At 61.3% G+C, this 18,454-nt stretch overlaps 2 protein-coding genes across 4 annotated transcripts; one reads left to right on the top strand and one right to left on the bottom strand.

Annotated features, from left to right (window-relative positions):
- Positions 1-517: 517 nt before the first annotated feature.
- On the top strand, positions 518-8,808 carry CHPF (chondroitin polymerizing factor). The gene is made up of 4 exons (XM_062578473.1): positions 518-840; positions 4,786-5,350; positions 5,611-5,793; positions 6,481-8,808. The coding sequence occupies exons 1-4, from the start codon at positions 518-520 to the stop codon at positions 7,741-7,743; spliced, it is 2,334 nt and encodes a 777-aa protein (XP_062434457.1). The 3' UTR covers positions 7,744-8,808.
- Positions 8,809-14,684: 5,876 nt separating this feature from the next.
- LOC134142104 (uncharacterized) lies at positions 14,685-17,436 on the bottom strand. Of its 3 annotated transcripts, none has more exons than XM_062578871.1 (3): positions 16,622-17,436; positions 16,188-16,522; positions 14,685-15,638 (listed from the first exon to the last, which is right to left on the bottom strand). In XM_062578871.1, the coding sequence occupies exons 1-3, from the start codon at positions 16,925-16,927 to the stop codon at positions 14,867-14,869; spliced, it is 1,413 nt and encodes a 470-aa protein (XP_062434855.1). In that variant the 5' UTR covers positions 16,928-17,436; the 3' UTR covers positions 14,685-14,866. The 3 variants fall into 3 exon arrangements, with proteins under 3 accessions (XP_062434855.1, XP_062434854.1, XP_062434853.1); XM_062578870.1 differs by having other exon boundaries at positions 16,188-16,952; positions 17,102-17,435; XM_062578869.1 differs by having other exon boundaries at positions 16,188-17,435.
- Between the last annotated feature and the right edge of the window lie 1,018 nt (positions 17,437-18,454).

The raw sequence follows: 18,454 nt of genomic DNA, 5'->3' as shown, positions 1-18,454 counted from the left end.
ACAGCTGGGCCCTGTCCCCTGCCCCATGGCTGGGCCTGTCCCTCGCCCCACAGCTGGGCCCTGTCCCCTGCCCCATGGCTGGGCCTGACCCTCGCCCCATAGCCTGGTCCTATCTCCAGCCCCACGGCTGTGCCTGTCCCCTGCCCCACGGCTGGGCCTGTCCCCTGCCCCACAGGCGTCCCCTGCCCCCCACCGCGCGCGGCCCAGGCCGCAGGCGCCGAGCCCCACGGCCCCGCGGCGGGGGGTGGCCGCGGGGTCTCCTAGCAACCGCGCCCCGCCCCCACGCCGCCCCCTCCCTCTCCCCGCGGCGGCGGCGCCGAGCGCGGCGGTGACGCGGGGCCGGGGCGCGCCGAGCGCGGCCCATTGGCCGAGGGCGGCCGCCCGGCGGTGACGTCGGCGGCGGGGCGGGGCCGGGGGGTGACACGTCGGACGGCGGCGCCGAGCGCGCGGAGCCGGAGCCGCCCCCGCCGCGCGGCGCGTCGCGGCCCGTCGCGGCCCGTCCCGTCCCGTCGCGGCCATGCGGCTCTCGCTGCTGCTGTCGGTGCTGCGGCCCGCGGGCCCCGTGGTGATCGGCGTGTCGCTGGGCTTCACGCTGAGCCTGCTCAGCGTCACCTGGGTGGAGGAGCCCTGCGGGCCGCCGCTGCGCCCCGCCGCCCGCCAGCGCCCCGACGGCGGCCCCGCCAGCGGGCCCGCGCCCGGCCTCGACGGCGGCCGCCACAACGGCAACGCGGCCCGCCGGCCCAACGCCGTGCCCGGCGGGCTGGGCGCCGAGAGCTGGGAGCCGCGCGTCGTGCCCTACCGCCCGCCCAGCCCCGGCAGGGCCGCCAAGAAGGCCGTCAGGTGCGGGGGCGCGGGGGGGCTGGGCCCCGCCGGGGGGGCTGCTCCGCCGGGGGGGCGTGCGCCGGGCCCCTGCCCCGCCGGCCGCCCCACGGCAACGGCGGGCTGCCCCTGCCCGACAGCCCTGCGCCGGCTGCCCCACAGCGAAGGGCAGGCTGCCCCACTGGCTGCCCTGCCCAGCAGCCCTGTGCTGGCTGCCCCACAGCGAAGGGCAGGCTGCCCCACTGGCTGCCCTGCCCAGCAGCCCTGTGCTGGCTGCCCCACAGCAAAGGGCAGGCTGCCCCACTGGCTGCCCTGCCCAGCAGCCCTGTGCCGGCTGCCCCATGGTGACAGGCAGGCTGCCCCACCGGCTGCCCTTGCCCGACAGCCCTGCGCCGGCTGCCCCATGGCAAGGGGCAGGCTGCCCCACCGGCTGCCCTTGCCTGACAGCCCTGCGTCAGCTGCCCCTGCCCCGCCCCAGCTGCCCCATGGCAAGGGGCAGGCTGCCCCACCAGCTGCTCTTGCCCAACAGCCATGTGTCAGCTGCCCCTGCCCTGCCCCAGCTGCCCCATGGCAAGGGGCAGGCTGCCCCACTGGCTGCCCTTGCCTGACAGCCCTGCGCCAGCTGCCCCACGGTGAGGGGCAGGCTGCCCCACCGGCTGCCCTTGCCTGACAGCCCTGCGTCAGCTGCCCCTGCCCTGCGCCAGCTGCCCCACGGCAAGGGGCAGGCTGCCCCACTGGCTGCTCTTGCCCAACAGCCACGTGTCAGCTGCCCCTGCCCCGCCCCAGCTGCCCCATGGCAAGGGGCAGGCTGCTCCACTGGATGCCCCTGCTGGACAGCTGGATGCCCCCCGCTTGCTCTCCCGTTCCCAACAGCTGGCTGTCCTGTGCATGAAGTCATCTGCCCCCTGCCCGCGAGCTGTCTGCCCTGTGCCAGAGCTGCCCCGTGCCTTCTGCCCCATGCCCAACAGCTGGCTGCCCTCTGCCCCTGCCAGCTGCCGCATGCCAGACAGCCAGCTGCCCCATGCCCTGTACTAGCTGCCCCATGTTAGGTAACCAGCTGCCCCGTGCACCCCACGGCCCCGTGCCTAGTTGCTGGGTGCCCATGCTAAGCCATCAGCTTCCCTTTGCCCCCTGCCAGTGCCCATTAAATGGCTGATCCCCCTGTGTGAAGCAGCCAGATGCCTCCTGTCCCCTCGCGGCCCTCTTGTGCCCCTTTGCTAGCTGCCTGAAACCAAGTGGCCAGCTGCCCCACGCCGAGAGACTGCTGGCCCTCTATGAACTCCAACAGGAAAATATAGGGCCGTTTCCCGGCTGCTCAGGAAGTCCTTCTGCAGTAATAACTTCCGATAGAGGCATCTGGCTGTGCCACGGCTCCCTGCTGGAGGCGCCTGCCCCGGGCTCGGTGCTGCTCCCCAGCCCAGGGCTGCCGCGAACCGCTCCGTGCAGCCCGGGCCTGGGGAGGGGGCTCTGCCCCCAGCACTTCTCACTCCTCGCTGATAATTGCAACTCTCTTATCTAATGTAAACTTGCCCTTTTGCTGGCCTGAGATCCGTCCTTCTCAGGCTGAGGTTTGACGTGCCCTGCCCGGGGCTCGAGGGGCACTTTGAGTTGTGGTGTGATTCTGTGGCCCGTACGGGGGTGCAGAGGGAGATCTGCTGTGTGGGAGAGAAGGTACCTGTCAGCTGTGGTTGTGGCCAGTCTTGATCTCCATGAGCCCTGCCCTAACTGTAGCTAGCAAGAGCTGTTGTCGGGCTGGTGCCCCATGCTGGGAACAGGAATGAAGTGACCCCAATGTGCCACATCCTGTACTGGACTTGCTGGGCTTCAAAAGGGCTCTGACAGCCCAGCTCAGAAAACCTTCTAACAAGGTGGCGTGCAACTGTGAAATCCTCCCCCGCTGCGGGAGCCCAGGGCCCGGTCACAGGGGCACCGCTGCTCTGGCTGCTCTGCTGCTTGCGGCCGAGCTGCCAGGCAGCACCGCGGGCGCTGGCTGGCTTGGGTACGTGTGGAGGAGCCTGCTCGGACGGTGCTGGGTGAAAGTAGCCTGCTGCTCCTGCTCTCTGGCACCATGTCGCCTGCAAAGCTCTCTGTTGCGGCTTGCTGTCCCGTTTCTGCTTTACTTGCATCGGTGTGTGCGTGTGTGCAGCTGATTTCTTCAGGCCGATGGGGAGCCGCATGTTATGTGACTTAGCAATGAGGTCTGGGGTTGCTGGGCAGGCTCAGACCCTGGCTGGGGCTAAGTCCTTTCATTTGCAGCACAGATGGAAGAAGCGCTGTGGACTATTAACCAGGGCTTTGCGTGGCTGAAGTCAAGCTCTGTGTGCACTGGCACAGGCATGTTTCTGGCTGTTGCTCAGATACTTCCTTGCGCCTGTACATGTGCTGGGAGTCTTTTCCAGGCAAAGGGCACCTGGCATGGTGCTTGTGTGCTCCCGCAGTTCCCAGGGGTGCTGCTCTGGGATCTACAGCTTGATTTTTCTTGCAACACTATGGGCTACTGGAGAGCCTTTCTCTGCTGCTTCCCTTCCTCCCCTCCATTTCCTGAGCTCATACAATACCTCCTTCCCCCTTCTCCTTAACCCTTCCTCTGCCACTGTCCCTGCCACGCTGGGAGCCAAGCTGCTGCTCCTGGCACGCAGCCCAGAGGAGCTTTGCACTTGTGCTGCCATGGTGCAAAAGTCACTGGGCTGGATGCAGCATGCTGCACGACACCCTGCCCCAACCTGTTTGCTCTCTCCTGTCCTACCCTGGCAGGGACACATCCTGCAGTGGCTGGAGGCTGCAACTCTCAACCAGCTCTGGGGCTGGGTGTGCCCTGTCCCAGCAGCCCCAGGATGACATGGAGCCAGCAGTGAAAGGGCCTCCTTGTCCCTGCGAGGAGGTGGGCGGACAGAGGGAGCAGGGGGCTGAATAGGGCCAGTGTGTGCGAGGCAGCAGCATGGGAGTGTGGTGGGGGGGTCGCTTCCTGCCTCCGGGCCATGTTGGAATAATTAAACCTGAAAGTAATTGTGAGTCTGGCAGCTGGGGGCAGCTGTGGGGAGGGGGCTCTGGCTGTCCCTGTGCTGACAGCTGGGCTCAGACCATGCGCTTTCACATGGCAGCTGCCTGCCTGGGGGCTGGTGCAGGTCATGCAGCCCCAATGCCCTCCCTTGCATGGAGGGCAGCATGGGCTCTCACGGAGGCACCACTCTTCTGGCTCCCGGAGGCCTGCTTGGCAGAGCTGTGCGTGGGGAAAGGCTGCGAGGAGGTGCCCCTCTGCCCAGTTCCCTGCTCGGATGTCCCAGGTTGAAGGCTGTATCTGGACTGGCAGCAGTGTAGGATGTCTGGTTTGGGGGTGGGGTTACTTCTGCTAAAACAGGAGGTTTGGGGTCCTGTGACATGCAGCTGCTTTGTTCCCTATTTTAGCTGCATCCAGCCTTTTGTGAGCTTCTTGTATGAGCTGGCTATCGTGACAGCAAAAAGAGAAAGTCCGCTATAGTCTCAGATGGGATGGAGGATCAAGGCTTCTTGCCTGTGTCCCTGTCCCAGTGGTGATGGAGCCAGCGTTGGGGCTGCAGGGCCTTGGAGGGGGAACCTGAGGGAGCAGCAGGCTTGGAAAGGTTCTCTGGCTGCTCTGCAGCTGTAGGGTGCTGGCTGTGTTTGCTGTTTGACTGGACAGGGTCAGAGCAGCAGGTCAGGTACCAGAGTACCTCACCAGAGCTCTCTGCTATGACTCTGGCTGCTGACAGTATCCCTGGAAGCCCCTGGGTCCCTTTTTGGCTTCTTGGGCCAATGTTTTGCCTGTGTGGTTGCAAGCTTAGGGGTAGCATCTCATTCTTCTGCAAAGAGGCTCGACACTGGTGCCTGGACGCTGAGCCTCACCCCCTTTGCAAAGTGCCTGCGCAGAGGGAGATGGGGAGGGCCTGGGCTGATGTGGTGGTGGAGCGCTCTGATTGCAGGCTGTCACACGCGCGCTCTCTGTTGCAGGACCCGGTACATCAGCACGGAGCTGGGGATGCGGCAGCGGCTCTTTGTGGGCGTGCTGACCTCCAAGAGCACCCTGAACACACTGGCAGTGGCTGTGAACCGCACACTGGCCCACCGCCTGGAGCGCCTGGTGTACTTCACGGGCACACGGGGCCGCAAGGTGCCTCATGGCATGACGGTAGTGACGCATAGCGATGAGCGGCCCATCTGGAACATGTACCAGACCATCAAGTACCTGCTGGACCATTATGTGAGTGACTTTGACTGGTTCTTCCTGGTGCAGGATGATACCTATACAGAGGCGCATCGCATCAACCGCCTGGTCGCCCACCTCAGCATTGACACCCAGCTCTACCTGGGCCGCCCCGAGGAGTTCATTGGCGGAGACACTGAGGGACGCTATTGCTATGGCGGCTTTGGGTACCTGCTGTCCCGCAGCCTCCTCCTGCGTCTGCAGCCGCACCTGGAGAACTGCCGTAATGACATCCTCAGTGCCCGGCCCGATGAGTGGCTAGGCCGCTGCATCATCGACTACACAGCCATCAACTGTGCTGAGGAGCATGAGGTAGATCCTGCAATGGAGCTTGGCTGTGAGGGTGCTTGATCCCTGCCACCTCAGCCTGGCCTGTTTTCCTCTGCCACCTTCTCTTGTCCCTTGCACTGAGCAAAGCCTCTGGGCAGTGTTTCACCAGCCCTGCCCACTCCCAGGGCCTGTGGGAGCAGCTCCTTTGTGCTTTTTTTTCCATGAGCTTGCTTTGCTTGTACCCAGTGGGGTGGGACTGTAGGTCTGGATCAGCTGTAACATATCTCTCCTTGCTGACACAGGGCCTGCATTACCAGTACTTTGAGCTGGGGAAGAACGTAGATCTTGAGCGGGAGACTGACCCACATTTCCAGAATGCATTCACTGTCCACCCTGTGCTGGACCCTGTCCAGATGTACCGGCTGCACAAGTACTTTGCACAAGTGGAGCTGGAGAGGACGTACCAGGAAATCCAGCAGCTCCAGGTGAGACCTGGCTTGGTTGGGAGGATCTGGGCTCTTTCCACCATCTTTGTGGGCTTTTCAGTCTCTCTAGGTCACCTTTCCACTCTAATGTGAGAGCTTTCTGACCTGGAGCTGTTTCGGAGTGGCATCAGCTGAGCTTCTGTGGCTGCAGTGGTGGCAGTGTTGTCTGGAGAGCAGGCCTTAGGGCTTGTGACCTGAACCAGGAGGCTCTGTCTGTTGGTTCGTTAGGGCCGTGTGGACCTTTGAACCCTTCTCAGCTCTTGCTGAACTTGGCTGCATGATCCTGATCTCTCAGAGCATGCCTGTGACTTCTGACTGACTTCTTTTCAGCCGAGCAGGCTATGAGCAGCTTTTGACCTGGGCAGGTCCTGGAACTGTGGCAGTCCAGGATGACTGGGCCAGCGGTGTGCCAAGATCTTGCAGCAAACTCAGGGTGGGGTGGGACAAAGTGCAAGCCATGCCAATGAAAGCAGCTTATTGTATTCTGTGTGCAGTTCTGGTGAAACCCTGACGCTATTTTGCTGGAGTCAGTCTAAAAGCAGTATGAACTTGTTTAGACACTCCTGTCCCAAAGAGCAGAACCAAGTTTATGAATATCGTATGTTAGCAGAAGGGGCCATGCAAGAAGAACTGGAAGGCATATCTGTGCCCACCTTGGCTCTGACTCCTCTGTCTCTGCTTTTGCAGCTGGAAATCCAGAACTCCAGCAGCCTGTCTGCAGATGGGGACCACAGTGCCACGTGGCCCATTGGCATTCCTCCCCCATTCCAGCCCAAAACTCGCTTTGAGGTGCTGCGCTGGGATTACTTCACAGAGGATCAGGTGTATGCGTGCGTGGACGGCTCCCCCAAATGTGAGTTGCGTGGTGTGGACCTGGCAGATGTGGCTGATGTGGTGGCCACTGCCATGGAGGAGCTGAACCGCAAGTACCAGCCAGTGTTGCATGTCCGCAAGCAGCAGCTAGTGAATGGGTACAGGCGCTTTGACCCCACACGTGGCATGGAGTACACGCTGGACCTCCAAGTAGAGGTGGTCACTCAGAAGGGGCACAGCCGCTCTGTCACCAAGCGTGTGCACCTGGTGCGCCCCCTCAGTGAGGTGGAGATCATCCCCATGCCATATGTGACAGAGGCCAGCCGCATCAATGTCATCCTGCCACTCACTGCCCATGACCGGGACCATGCTGCCCGCTTTTTGGAAGCATATGCAGCAGCTGCCTTTGAGAACAGTGAGAATGCGGTGCTCACCTTCCTCTTCATCTATGACCCCTTTGAGGCCCAGCAGGTGACCCAGAATGACATCTTTGCCCCAGTGAAGGCCCAAATCACTGCATATGAGCGCAAGTATGCAGAGGTGAAGATCCCGTGGATCAGTGTTAAGACAGATGCACCTTCCCAAATCAAGGTCATGGACATCATCTCCAAGAAGCACCCTGTGGACACCCTTTTCTTTGTGGCAGGAGTGGGCACAGAGGTCACCACCGACTTTCTGAACCGCTGCCGGATGAACACCATCAATAACTGGCAAGTCTTCTTCCCCATCCACTTTCAGGGCTACAACCCTGCCATTGCTTACCACAATCAGGTGCCACCTGCCACACTGGACCTGCTGCGGGACGCAGGGCGTTTTGATCGTGATGTCTTCCATGAGGCCTGCTTCTACAATGCTGACTACATGGCAGCACGCACCCGCATGGCAGGTGATGTGCAGGAGAATGAAGACATCTTGGAGACTCTGGACATCTATGATATGTTCATCAAGTACTCCAACTTGCATGTCTTCCGGGCCGTGGAGCCTGCCCTGCTGCAGCGCTACCGGCACCAGGCCTGCAACCCCCGGCTCAGCGAGGAGATCTACCACCGCTGTGTGCAGAGCAGTTTGGAGGGTGTAGGGTCTCGTTCCCAGTTGGCTATGGTGCTTTTTGAGCAGGAGCAGGGGAACAGCACCTGAGCCTGGGGTATGGAGGGATTGGCCCTGCCCAGCCTCCTACCTGCCCCACCTACTCTGCTGCCCAAATCTGTCCTCCTCATCCTAGTGAGTGTGGCATGGCTACAGTGCTCACTGCTAGCTGGTGCCAGAGCCTGTGACTCCTTCACACTGGTGCTACCCAGGTAGGGCTGGGATCTCCCAGCCTGGACTGCCTGGGATGCTCCAGAGTAGCTGTGATCTTTGCAGACCTTCACATGAGATTGGGTTAGAGTTACTGAGCTGAGAGCCAGGACACCTGGGTTCTCCTCCCAGAGCTGCTGACTGCGGTCCCTCTTGCTCCTGGCTGCACTGACTGGCGGGAGGAGCAGAACTGTTCTGTCCCTTGCTTTGTCTTGTGAACTGCACCACCCCTGGCCCCACTCAGCTGAGGGCACACAGAGCCCGAGGCCTCTGCTGTGGGACTGTGACTGCGATGAGTTACCAGCTGGGTCTTGGGGAGCTGCCACATTTTCTCTTGACCCCCTGATACAGGGCTATATTTGCTCATTTGACTCCTCAAGCTGGGCCCTCCTTGGACACTAGGACAGAAAGGATCAGAGCGCTGGTCCCTGTTGTGTGGGAAGAGGTGTGTCCCTGTGCCTGCCTTCTGCAGGCTTGAGTAGGGGGAGGATGGGTTGGAGCACATCTGACCCCCAAAAGGCAATAAGGAGGCTGGTTTTACTGTATGCCTCTTGGTAATGAGACAGCAACCTGAATCCTCCAGGCTGACTGGGGTTGGGGTTCCTGGCCCAAGGATCTGCAGGTGCAGGGAGTGTTCGAGGGGAGCCAGGGATCCTGCTGTGTTCACCTACCATGAGCTGCTCCCCATGGGAACCGTGACCCAGGCCGCTTTGGCCTTCGTAGTATCAATAGGACGTAGGAGGTCGCAGCCTTCAGACAAGAGCCTCCTGCCAGAGGTTTGAGCCATCTCTGTCACCTATCCAGAGCCCAACGTGGGGCTGCCCTGTAGACACCTGTCTCAAAGGCTTTGCTGCCTTGCCACCGCAGAAGAGACCCTTATGTGTGCATGTGGCTGGCCTTTGTGGCTCTTCCTCGTGGCTGGCAGCTGCAGCTTGGCTTCTACAAGAGCTGTGTCCACTCCACTCAGTGTGGGGCAGGAACACCATGCCTAGCCCTGACCCTGGCCAGCACCACTGAGGCTGGTGGGCAGGCTGGATGATTTGGCTGCGTGTCTCCTAAGGAGAAAATGACTGAGGAGCTGCTCTGTGCTCCTGGTATGTATTTAATAGTGGGGAGAGAAGGGGGGGGGTTGTGTTTACACTAATAAATGAAGAGATGAACAAGTCGGTCTGACTGATTCTTCCTGAGATTTACATCTCAGGCCTTTTCAACATCCTGTGGTAACAGGTTCCCTAATTTAATGATGTCCTTTGGGGCAAAGCACTTCCTCTTTGTCTTTAGCCTGTTCCAGATGTTCTCACTGCATACAGATGCTATTTGTGTTAGGAGAAATGGTGAGTAAACATTCCCTTTTTGCACTGTTCCAGGCACGATTTTTATGGATCCATGTGCTCTTCCCACTAGCAATTTGGGCATCACTTTTTCCAAGCTGAAGAGCCCTCCTTTATTTAACCTCCCCATGTATGGGAACTGCTCCCTCCCTCTCTCTCAGTGTCCTCCCCTGCTCTCACCACTTCCCTGACGGCACACTGAGATGCTAACTGACTGCCAGACTTGGGAGCGCTTGCGAGGCTCCGCTTGTTAAAACAAACGACTTCATAGGGCAATTGCATTCAGCACTTGTTCACTAAACTCCCATATCAAGGGCAAAATCCCTAAGAAAATTAACTAAGCCTACTTGCCTGTAGTTAATGAGGCTATGTTCAGCAAAGCTCCTGCAAACTCCCCCGGGCTGTACGGCATATGTCCCCTAAAAAGAGATATTCTTGTTCCAGTCTTTGTATTCACTGTTGAAACATGTAAGTTCAAATATATTTGTTATATTTCTGAGAACAATCATTAGCTTGCTCTAAGCACTGCTATTTTTGATCTTCCCCAAACATGTCCTTAATTCACTTTAAACGTGAATCTGGGACAGGAGACTGTAAGAAGGATGCAGGTGCATTGCAGATACGTTTCTTCTCTAAAAAGCAGACCTAGGAGTCTGAATTGATTAGGTGGTAGAAGAGTATCCAAATGTTAATAAAGCAAAACAACTTCAAACAAAATTGGCTGCAAAAAGAAATCCTAAATTGTCATTTAATTGTTGCAAGATGGTCTAGATATAGTTGCTCTTGTCTCTTCTTTGCTGTTTGCCCAGACTGAGTAAAGAGCTATTTGCATACTTAAAGCTTTGCACTATTAAAACTAATGAACCATCCCCTGCCTGAATATACGTAAGAGCAAATTATAGTCCTTATGGTACTTCCAGCAAAGTTTATTGGTTCCTTTCAAAAATAAGCTGGCAGTGTTCAAAGTCACTTTGGCATTTGCCAGGTTATTTGCAGCATCAAAACATGCTGAAAGATGCAGCTGTGCTCTTGCGATGGCAGCGTGGCTGCGGAAGCAGCCTGATGTGGTGCAGCAGCCCAGCGTCGTGCCCTCTGCTGTACCCTCACGTGTGAGGAGGTGCTGCTGTCAGCCAAAGCAGCCCCAACATGATGCTACAAAGGAAACAGTGATGACCAGCAGTGGGAAGAGCTTGGTTCTATGTCTGCCCTGAGTGCAGGTGACTTGAGATACATGAACGGCCAAGCTTTGCTTCCTGAAATTGTGCTCCTAGCTGGAGGCCAGCATACAAAAGTTCACAGCTTTAAGTCCTGCACCAGGGGCATCTGCTCTGAGCTCCAGTGCTGAGTCTCTGGCTGCACAGCCAAGCCTCCTGCTGGATTTGTTTTCCTCGTGGCCCAGCAGTCCGCTTGCACCCCCAAATACGGGGGAAGGCTGCAGGAAGGATGCTCCGGCTGCGTTTAAAGAGTCAGTTTTTACAGTTGCAGACTGCTGCCCTGCACCAGCTGAGGCTGCACCTGCCTGCGCCCCTGCGAGCCTCTGCCAGCCCCTTCCTAGGGCCGAGAGCCACCACGGCCACTGCAAGCCCTGGCTCGTGCTGGTCTCCTGAGGACGGCTCTTTCACGTAGCCTCCTCCTCCTTGCAAGCAGCCCTGTTTGTGCTGGGTGGTTGCGCTGGACCGTTCGGCAAGCACCGCAGGGCACGTCTGTGGCCTGTGCGAGCAAAGTCAACATTTCCCCAAAACTTCCTTCGCTCATTTGTGTAGCGTGTCTCACGTCCACTTTGCTGTGTCAGTGTTATTTCCCCCTTTGCAGCTGCTTTTCCCTGACATTACTCCCCAGCCCCTAAGGGAGAGGCTGGACCTAGCTCGGGCCAGTCCAGGCCCAGGCGTCGTGGGGCTCAAGCTGCACAGCTGGCAGCTCTTCTCCCTCCCGAAGCCCCTCTCGCGCCGAGCGCAGAGAACCAGACGTTCCTGTTAGTTTTGGCCCGAACCTCGAGTGAGTTAACGCTGCACAAGAAGCAGCCAGCCTCCTTCTGCCGCTCGGTGACGTGTCTCGAGGACACCGCGATCAGGGAGCCGCGGGCAGCGCTGGCGGGGGAGAGGGCTCACGCCAGACCTTGCCCACCTTTAGGGGGACTTCCCGACGGGACGGGTGGCCGAAGGCGGGCGCAGAGGCCGGGAGGAGCGTGTGCCTGCGCGTTTCGGGCACCCGCCGCCGGAGGACTTGGAGAACCGGCTGGACCTGTGTTTGTCAGCAAAGTCACGGGCAGGAGAGAGATTAACGCCCTCCTCTCCGCTTCAGCCCCGTGGCCGGAGCCAGCTGGCCTGCGGGGCACCCTGCGGAGGAGGCAGAGGAGCTTCACCAGCGTCGCTAGCTGCTTTCGGATCGGCCGGGCCGCTCCTGCCGGGGCTGCGGAGAAGTGGCTGCGCGGGGCCAGGCTGAGGCGGTGGGGAGCCGCTGCGTGGCCCTTCGAGAAGGCGGGGGGGGCTCCTGTCCGACGCACGTCCCCGAGCGAAGCCTCAGGCTGCGCTTGCGGTGGCCGCAGAGCGAAAACCGCAGCGCTGGGAGGGCGAGCGCCGCCCCGGCGCCTGCGCGGGGCCGAGGGGCTCGGCGCTGGGAGCGCCCCCGGGCCGGCACGTGCCCCCCCCCCCCGGCCGAGCGGCGACGGCCGGGCCGCGGCTGTGCCTCCCCTCCGGCTTCCAGCCCCGTGCTGGGGGCACGCTGCTCGGCTGGCGCCCGCTCGGAGCTGCCGGCATCCCGGTGGAGAAAACCGGCTCGTTAGCTAGCGGCAGGGTTTGGTGCAGAGACGAGGGTCCCTCCCGCCAGGGCGCCTCGTGGGGAAGGGGGAGGCGAAGGGGAGGGGAGGGCAGGGGAGGGGAGGAAGCAAACGCTGCTGCACCCTGCGCTCCTGCCTCGCTGCCCGTGGCCGGAGGAGCCTCGTGAAGCGCGGGACCGTGAAGGTGAAAGTCCTAAAAGAGGAAGCAAACGTGGAGCGGTTTTGAGCGATAATATGGCCAATTTGCAACTTAATGGAGAGAGAAGTTTGCAAACCCTGTGCAGGTTTGATAACATTTTCGCACAATTTGTGTATTTTTTTCCCACAAACACAGCTGCAGAGTCAGGGAAATAAAAAGGCGGTTTTCCTGACGGGGTAGGAAAAGGCACATTTCTGCTCCCCGAAGACTTACACCTCCCACAGGCAGATTTGCTGAAAGTGCTCCTGGCTCACCACATCCTCTAGAAGGAGCCATGCGTGTCCCCGCTGGTGTCTGCTACGTGGCTGCGTGTTGGTTTGCTGGAAGAGGGCCACGAGGGCGGTTCAGCACGAAGCGCAGGGAGCTATGAGAGGGGCTTGCTGGCCCCGTTACTGCCGCTGCGGGGAGCGGCGAAGGTCTCCGGCCGTGGGAAGAGCGAGGCAGCAGTGGGAGCATCGGCGTGGTTGTGCGTGCGGGTCCCTGTGCAAACACAGATGTGAACCGGGCAGCAGGGAAGGCAAAATCTGCTTCTCTAATCTTGCGTGATGTCTTGGAGCTCAGATCACTTCTGGCTATGTTAAACTGTGATGGCAGATTTATTTCAGATACAGCAGTGTTAATCAGCGCAGTATCTGCCCTTTTGCAGGCTGTAGAAAGCGCGTTCGCGCCAGGAGAGTGTCACAAGCCAGGCACGGGGCGGTGTCCTGTCTCTGCTGCCTGCCCCGTAGGAGCGGCGCTGCTGCTTCGCAAGCGCTAAAGCAGGCACCGAAACGCCGGGAACATTTCCTGCGTGCCGCACTGAGGCCGAGAGAAGCTGCTCCCAGGGCACAGAGAGACGCTGGGCTTCCTCTGGGGGCACCGGCTCGCGCGGATCCTAACCCGGCGCGGAGCTGAGCCGGGCCGAGGCGGGCAGCCCCCTTTCAAGAGGGCGCCGGGAGCTGCGGTCTTACTCCCGATGCTTTGATGGCCAAATCCAGTGAAATGCAGCCGCAGGGTGCTGACTGCCCAGCGGCACCAGGACACCAGAACTGCTCAGTGAAAAGGGAAGCGGACGTTAGCTGAGAGCCCAGAGCTGCCCTGCAATAACCCTGCCGGCCAGGCCTGCCTGCCGGCCCGGGCTCACACGCCTAGCCTGCGACGCCGCAAGAGAGCAAGCCAGCAGCGCGGGTGCTGAGCATCAGGGTGCTCTGGCATGCCTGGGGATGTCCTCACCAGGACCCAGCTTTGGTGTCAGCTTTTCTCCCAGGAAGCGGACCCTGGGGAAACGCCCAGGACACATTGCTGGCGTGCTGAGGCTGCGCTTGGCAGGAGACGCCGCGGGTCGTGCCTTTCCCCCCGTGCCGTCCGTCACCACCGCTGCTTCCAGGCAGAAGGCGATAGGGAGGATGCGACAGCAGTGAGGGCGCATGTCCCGTTGCGCTTGGAGGCTCACTTCTGTCCCCTCCACTTCCAAGCTGGCTGACTTGTTTTCTTCCAGATGTGGCTTTTCCCTGGGAAGAGCTGTAGTGGCAGTGCTCTGCTATGCACGTGCAGTGGAAAGTTCCCGAGGAGGTGCCTGGCACATCCCGCTGCGGCAGTCGGTGTAGGCAGCGGCAGAAGAAGGTGTCACCGGCTGCTCCATGCCGATGCCCTCTCCCCATGGCTGCGGGCGGGTGCCTGGGTACCACTGCCACCAGCGACCCCACCTGCTGCCCAGCCAAGACAGCGGTCGGAGGAGATGTGATGGGAGCAACAGCCTGCCGGAGCGCGGCTGCCCCAGGAGCGGTAAACGCTTCTCCCCACTGCCGGGCTGTCACCCGTGGGGTGAGGGGAGCCGTGACTAGTGCCATGCCGGATGCACAGCGTTCGTTCAGAGGGCTGCGCTCATTAAAATTAAGGGCCTGTTTCACTATTGTGAATCCCCCTCTAATTATAGCATGCCAGCTATTTAATGCAGCTCATTAAAGGCAATTCAAACAGTGCTTGGCTTGATTTAGCATTGGCAATGGGCTGATTCGGGGGCTGAGGATGGTGTGGGGTGGTTCTAGCTGCCTGGCAGCCCAGCCAGCCCCGGGGAGGCAGCGGCACCCCCCTAGAGGTGGCAGCACCACCAAACCCGGCTGGAGCAACCGTGGCCCCTTGTGCAAACACAGCATGGGAAGGGGCACCTCCAGCAGCACTGGGGTCCGGGGCACCCTGGGGCGAAGCAGGAGCAACTGGAGCAGGAGGAAAGCCCTTCGGAGAGGTGGCATCCCTGCGTGGGGCCACCGCTAAACCCTGCTCCGTGTTGTCCTGTGGGTCGCTGTTGGCCCCACGTTGCTGGCAGTGGGAGATCTCGCGCGGCTCCTGCCTGGAGTGGGGTGCTGGAGCCAGCTCTCCCATCCCCTCGCCTGCCCCATGCGGTTTGGAGGAGGTGGGAGCCTACGGCAGGTGCCAACCTCCAGGCAGCATGGGCTGGGAAGTAGGGGAAAGAAAGGACCTGGATTATGACTGCAACAGATGAAAGTAACTTTATTTAAAATCTTTGCTAGGTCACATAGAAAGAGCTATTTCAGGGCTCTGGCAAATCACCTTATTCACAGCATGGGCATATCCTGAAGGCCTCAGTGGGCCCACTTTGCCCTGAAGTCCTGGGGACCCTTGACAAGCCATCTCTGATGGCCTTCTTTCTGCAATTCTTCATTCCTGCTGCTCTAAAATCATGTTTATTTTCTCACAGAATTCATCAATGATGTTGAATTCTCTTTCTAACGTAGCAGCTGCTGCGCAGATGCTCTTTGACAGCTCTGACTGTGCTCCATGGTGGAAGTGAACTGAGTCCTTGGTGATGAAGAACAGATCTAGGGCCAGGGACAGGCCCACGAGGACGTGGGTAGTTGTCCCTGCAAACCTGATGGCGTGGCTGGTCCTGGCCAGCATCGTGCTGGCCTTCACCATGCTGGTGACGTTGAAGATGCTGCGGCCGAGCCCTCCCACCACCCGAAACACCCCCAGGATGACATCCATAGTCTCGTCCTGCCCAAGAAACTCCAGCAGCCCTCTCGCCCTCTTGAAGGGCTCCAGGTTGCCGGTGAACATTTCTACCTGCCTCTGAAACTGCTCCATGAGCGCTTCCACCTCGCTGTTCTTGATGAGACTGTTCGCACTGTCGCTGACGGTAGCAGCGGCGCTAGTGAGCCCCCCGATTGTCGAAATGCCAAACCCCACTGCAGACAGGACCAGTGAAGTGCCCAGCATGGTGGGGGCCAGCAGCAGCCCAGCCATAGCTGCTACCCCCCCCGCCATGCCCACCGCCCCACCAGCGATGTTCGCTACCGTTGCTCCTCCGTGACACTTGTCCACAGCCTCCGCCACTTTCCAGATGTCAGATAAGCATTTCCTCATGGCATTCCTGGCTGGCAGCAGCGACCGCCTCACTGTGTCCCCGATGGTGTTCCTCCTCACTGCTGAGCTAGGACAAAATATCCAGAGATTGATACAACGCTTAAGATTTGGGGACTACTTCATCTGGGCTCCTCCAGGACATGAGGTGCTCGGGGAACATGGCCCACTGGACAAGGCACCCGCTGCACAAGGACCTCCTTGCTCCACCACATCTGCACTGCCTGTGGGGCAGGAGTGGCTCTGGGCTCCCTCTGCAGTCACAGGAGATCTAGCCAAGACATAGGGCAGCAAAGCAAGAGCCAGAGCACACTATCTGGAGGGCTGGGATGGCTACTTTGGAGGAGGAGACCTGAGAGCTGCTTTCCAAGCTCCGCTTGTTGCATTGACCAGGTCTCCCTGGCCACCGTGGGATGCCAAGCTGGGCACTGTGCAGGAGCCTGAGGAACCCTTTCCTGCAGCACTGCTCTGGTGCTGCCACCCACCTCGTGTGCACACTCCCGCTCTCCCCTCCGTTGCCATCCCTGTTCCCGCTGATGGCTGTGCCCCGGGCATTGAGAAAGCCTGGCAGGGAGCAGCCAGGGAGCGTGTCTGAGCCACTGGCGACGTGAAAGCTCACCTCTCTGTGGGCCTGGAGGAGAGGCCGCCCCGGGGCACAGCGTTCCCACAGATGGAGTTCCTCGCTGTCTCCCCGCAGCAGGCATAGCGGTTGCCCTGGTAGGGCTCACGGTGCTTCAGCACGATCTCAAACTCATACTCGATGTTGTTGGCGTTCAGCAGCGCCTTCCGGAGGGACTCAAAGGCAGGCGTGTGCGAGTCGGTCCATATGACGGCACCTCCATCACCCACCCGGAAGCTGGCTGTCATGTAGGTGATGTCGTGCAAGCCCAGGAAGTGAGAGGCTTCGTGGATGAGTGTCCCTGGCTGCGAGTCTTTCTCAAACTCCCTGGGGGCCTGCCAGAAGAGTGGACACAGGTAAATGGTTTGGTCTGGGGTGTTTTTCTTCACATAGGCATAGGACCTGGCCTTGCAGGAGTTCTTCTGGAAGGCCACCTGCTCGAGCTGTGAGATGAGCTGCCGGAGGAGCCTCTCCGTGAGCATGGCATAGTGCTCCACCCCGCAGCTGTCTCCCTTGCTCCCCCTGTCCAGCACGACCACATCCTTGAGGTTTTTTATCAGGACCCAGTCCTTCCTCAGCGTGTCCTCCAGCACCGCCAGGGCCGCCTGCTGGGCTCTCCACACAATCCTGCTCTCCTCCTCGCTCAGCTCTTCTGTCACATCTTCACTCTGAGGCAGGACACAGCACAAGCTCCCAGTCAGGGCCTTGGTATGGATGAAGGTGGCTTTGCAGTGGGGCATCCTGGAGAGGCACAGGAGTCGGGACCTGATGGCAGAGACAGCTTTGTTGCAAAGGGCCCCAAGTCCCAGCCTTGGGGTGTGCAAGGCATGGGGCAGTCCTGCTGGCTAACAGCTCTGCCTTTGCAGATGGCATCTCACGGCGTGGTACGAGGCTCAGAAAAGCTGGAGGCGGACCTCTCGCGCAGGCTGCTCTGAGATGTCGGCCTCCTCCGGGCTGTCTGCGCCCAACTCAGCGCATGCACCGTCCTTAGGACACCTCCAGGGCCTGGTGCTGGCAGCCTCCACCGCAAGACCAGATCCTGCCTGCAGCCTCAGTCCCTGTCTCAGTGCCGCAGGGTGGCCCAGAGCAGGGACGGAGCAGGGCCTGGAGGAGGCGGGAGCTGGCAGGCCAGCTCGGTGGAGGGAAGCCCTGCTCCCCGCGGCGCCCGGGAGGCTCCCTCCGGCGCACCCTCCCTCCAGCCCGGGCCCCGTGCGCCGCCTCCCGCGCGTCGGTCTCCGCCGGAGCCGGGTCCCTCCGGCCGCCCCGGCCGCCGAGGTGCCCGTGGGGCCGCCGCGCTGCGCCCGGCTCACCTGCGCGTGCCCCGGCCGCGGGCAGGATGGGCCCCGCCGCGCCCCGCCGGCGGCCCCAAGCGAGGGCAGGGCCCGCGCCGGCACCGGCTCCTCCGCGATACGATACGGGGCCGTGTTCGTCCCTGATAACACGCGCGGGAGCGCGGGGCCCGCTGGCCCGCCCGCGCCACGGGGCAGGCGGGGGGCTGCTGCGAGGGGCCGGGCTGGCGCAGCACAACCCCCCACCACCACCGCTGCCACCATTTCGGCAGCCCCCGGCTCGCCGGCTGCCCCGGGGCCCTGCAGCCCGCGGGGAGCCCGGCACCATCCCCCCGGCGCCGCCTGCGTGGGGCAGATAGAGCCCGGCTCCGGCCCTGGCAGGGGGCCAGTGCTGCCGCCGGGACGCCCCGCCGGGCTGCTGCTGCGGGGCCTGCCCGGGGCCGCCGTGGGGGGGCCCCACGTGGGGGAGCGGGTGCGGGGGACCCTGCTGCCGGGGCTCTCCCGGCACCCTTGTGCGAGCACCCTGCCAGCGCCGCACCTCTGCCGCGAGCCTGGAGCCGAGAAAAAAGCTGGAGCGCAGGAATAGCCTTGCGGGGGGGGTGCTCGGCTCCCCGTGGGGGGGTGCTCGGCTCCCTGTGTGTGTGGGGGGGTGCTCGGCTCCCCGTGGGGGGGTGCTCGGCTCCCTGTGTGTGTGGGGGGGGTGCTCAGCTCCCCGTGGGGGGGTGCTCGGCTCCCTGTGTGTGTGTGGGGGGGTGCTCGGCTCCCCGTGGGGGGGTGCTCGGCTCCCTGTGTGTGTGTGGGGGGTGCTCGGCTCCCCGTGGCAGGATGCTCGGCTCCCCACAGGGGGATGCTTGGCTCCCCGCAGGGGGATACTTGGCTCCCCCTGGCAGGGTGCTTAGCTCTCCATGGGGGGGTACTCGTCTCCCTGCAGGGGAATGCTCGACTCCCCACACGGGGGTGCTTGGTGTCCCATGGGGG

The sequence above is a fragment of the Rhea pennata genome, chromosome 6, assembly GCF_028389875.1.
Source record: "Rhea pennata isolate bPtePen1 chromosome 6, bPtePen1.pri, whole genome shotgun sequence".
NCBI lineage: Eukaryota > Metazoa > Chordata > Aves > Rheiformes > Rheidae > Rhea > Rhea pennata.
The sequence above is the reverse complement of the archived record's forward strand: the minus strand, read 5'-3'. Positions and strand labels throughout refer to the sequence as shown.

Excerpts from the sequence above, each read along its gene's own strand:
- CHPF (XM_062578473.1), top strand. The coding sequence starts at position 518 with ATGCGGCTCTCGCTGCTGCTGTCGGTGCTGCGGCCCGCGGGCCCCGTG. Across the intron at positions 841-4,785 it reads GCCGCCAAGAAGGCCGTCAG|GACCCGGTACATCAGCACGG; the intron begins GTGCGGGGGCGC and ends TCTCTGTTGCAG. Across the intron at positions 5,351-5,610 it reads ACTGTGCTGAGGAGCATGAG|GGCCTGCATTACCAGTACTT; the intron begins GTAGATCCTGCA and ends TTGCTGACACAG.
- LOC134142104 (XM_062578869.1), bottom strand. The coding sequence starts at position 16,927 with ATGCCCCACTGCAAAGCCACCTTCATCCATACCAAGGCCCTGACTGGG. Across the intron at positions 15,639-16,187 it reads TCCTCCAGGCCCACAGAGAG|CTCAGCAGTGAGGAGGAACA; the intron begins GTGAGCTTTCAC and ends ATTTTGTCCTAG.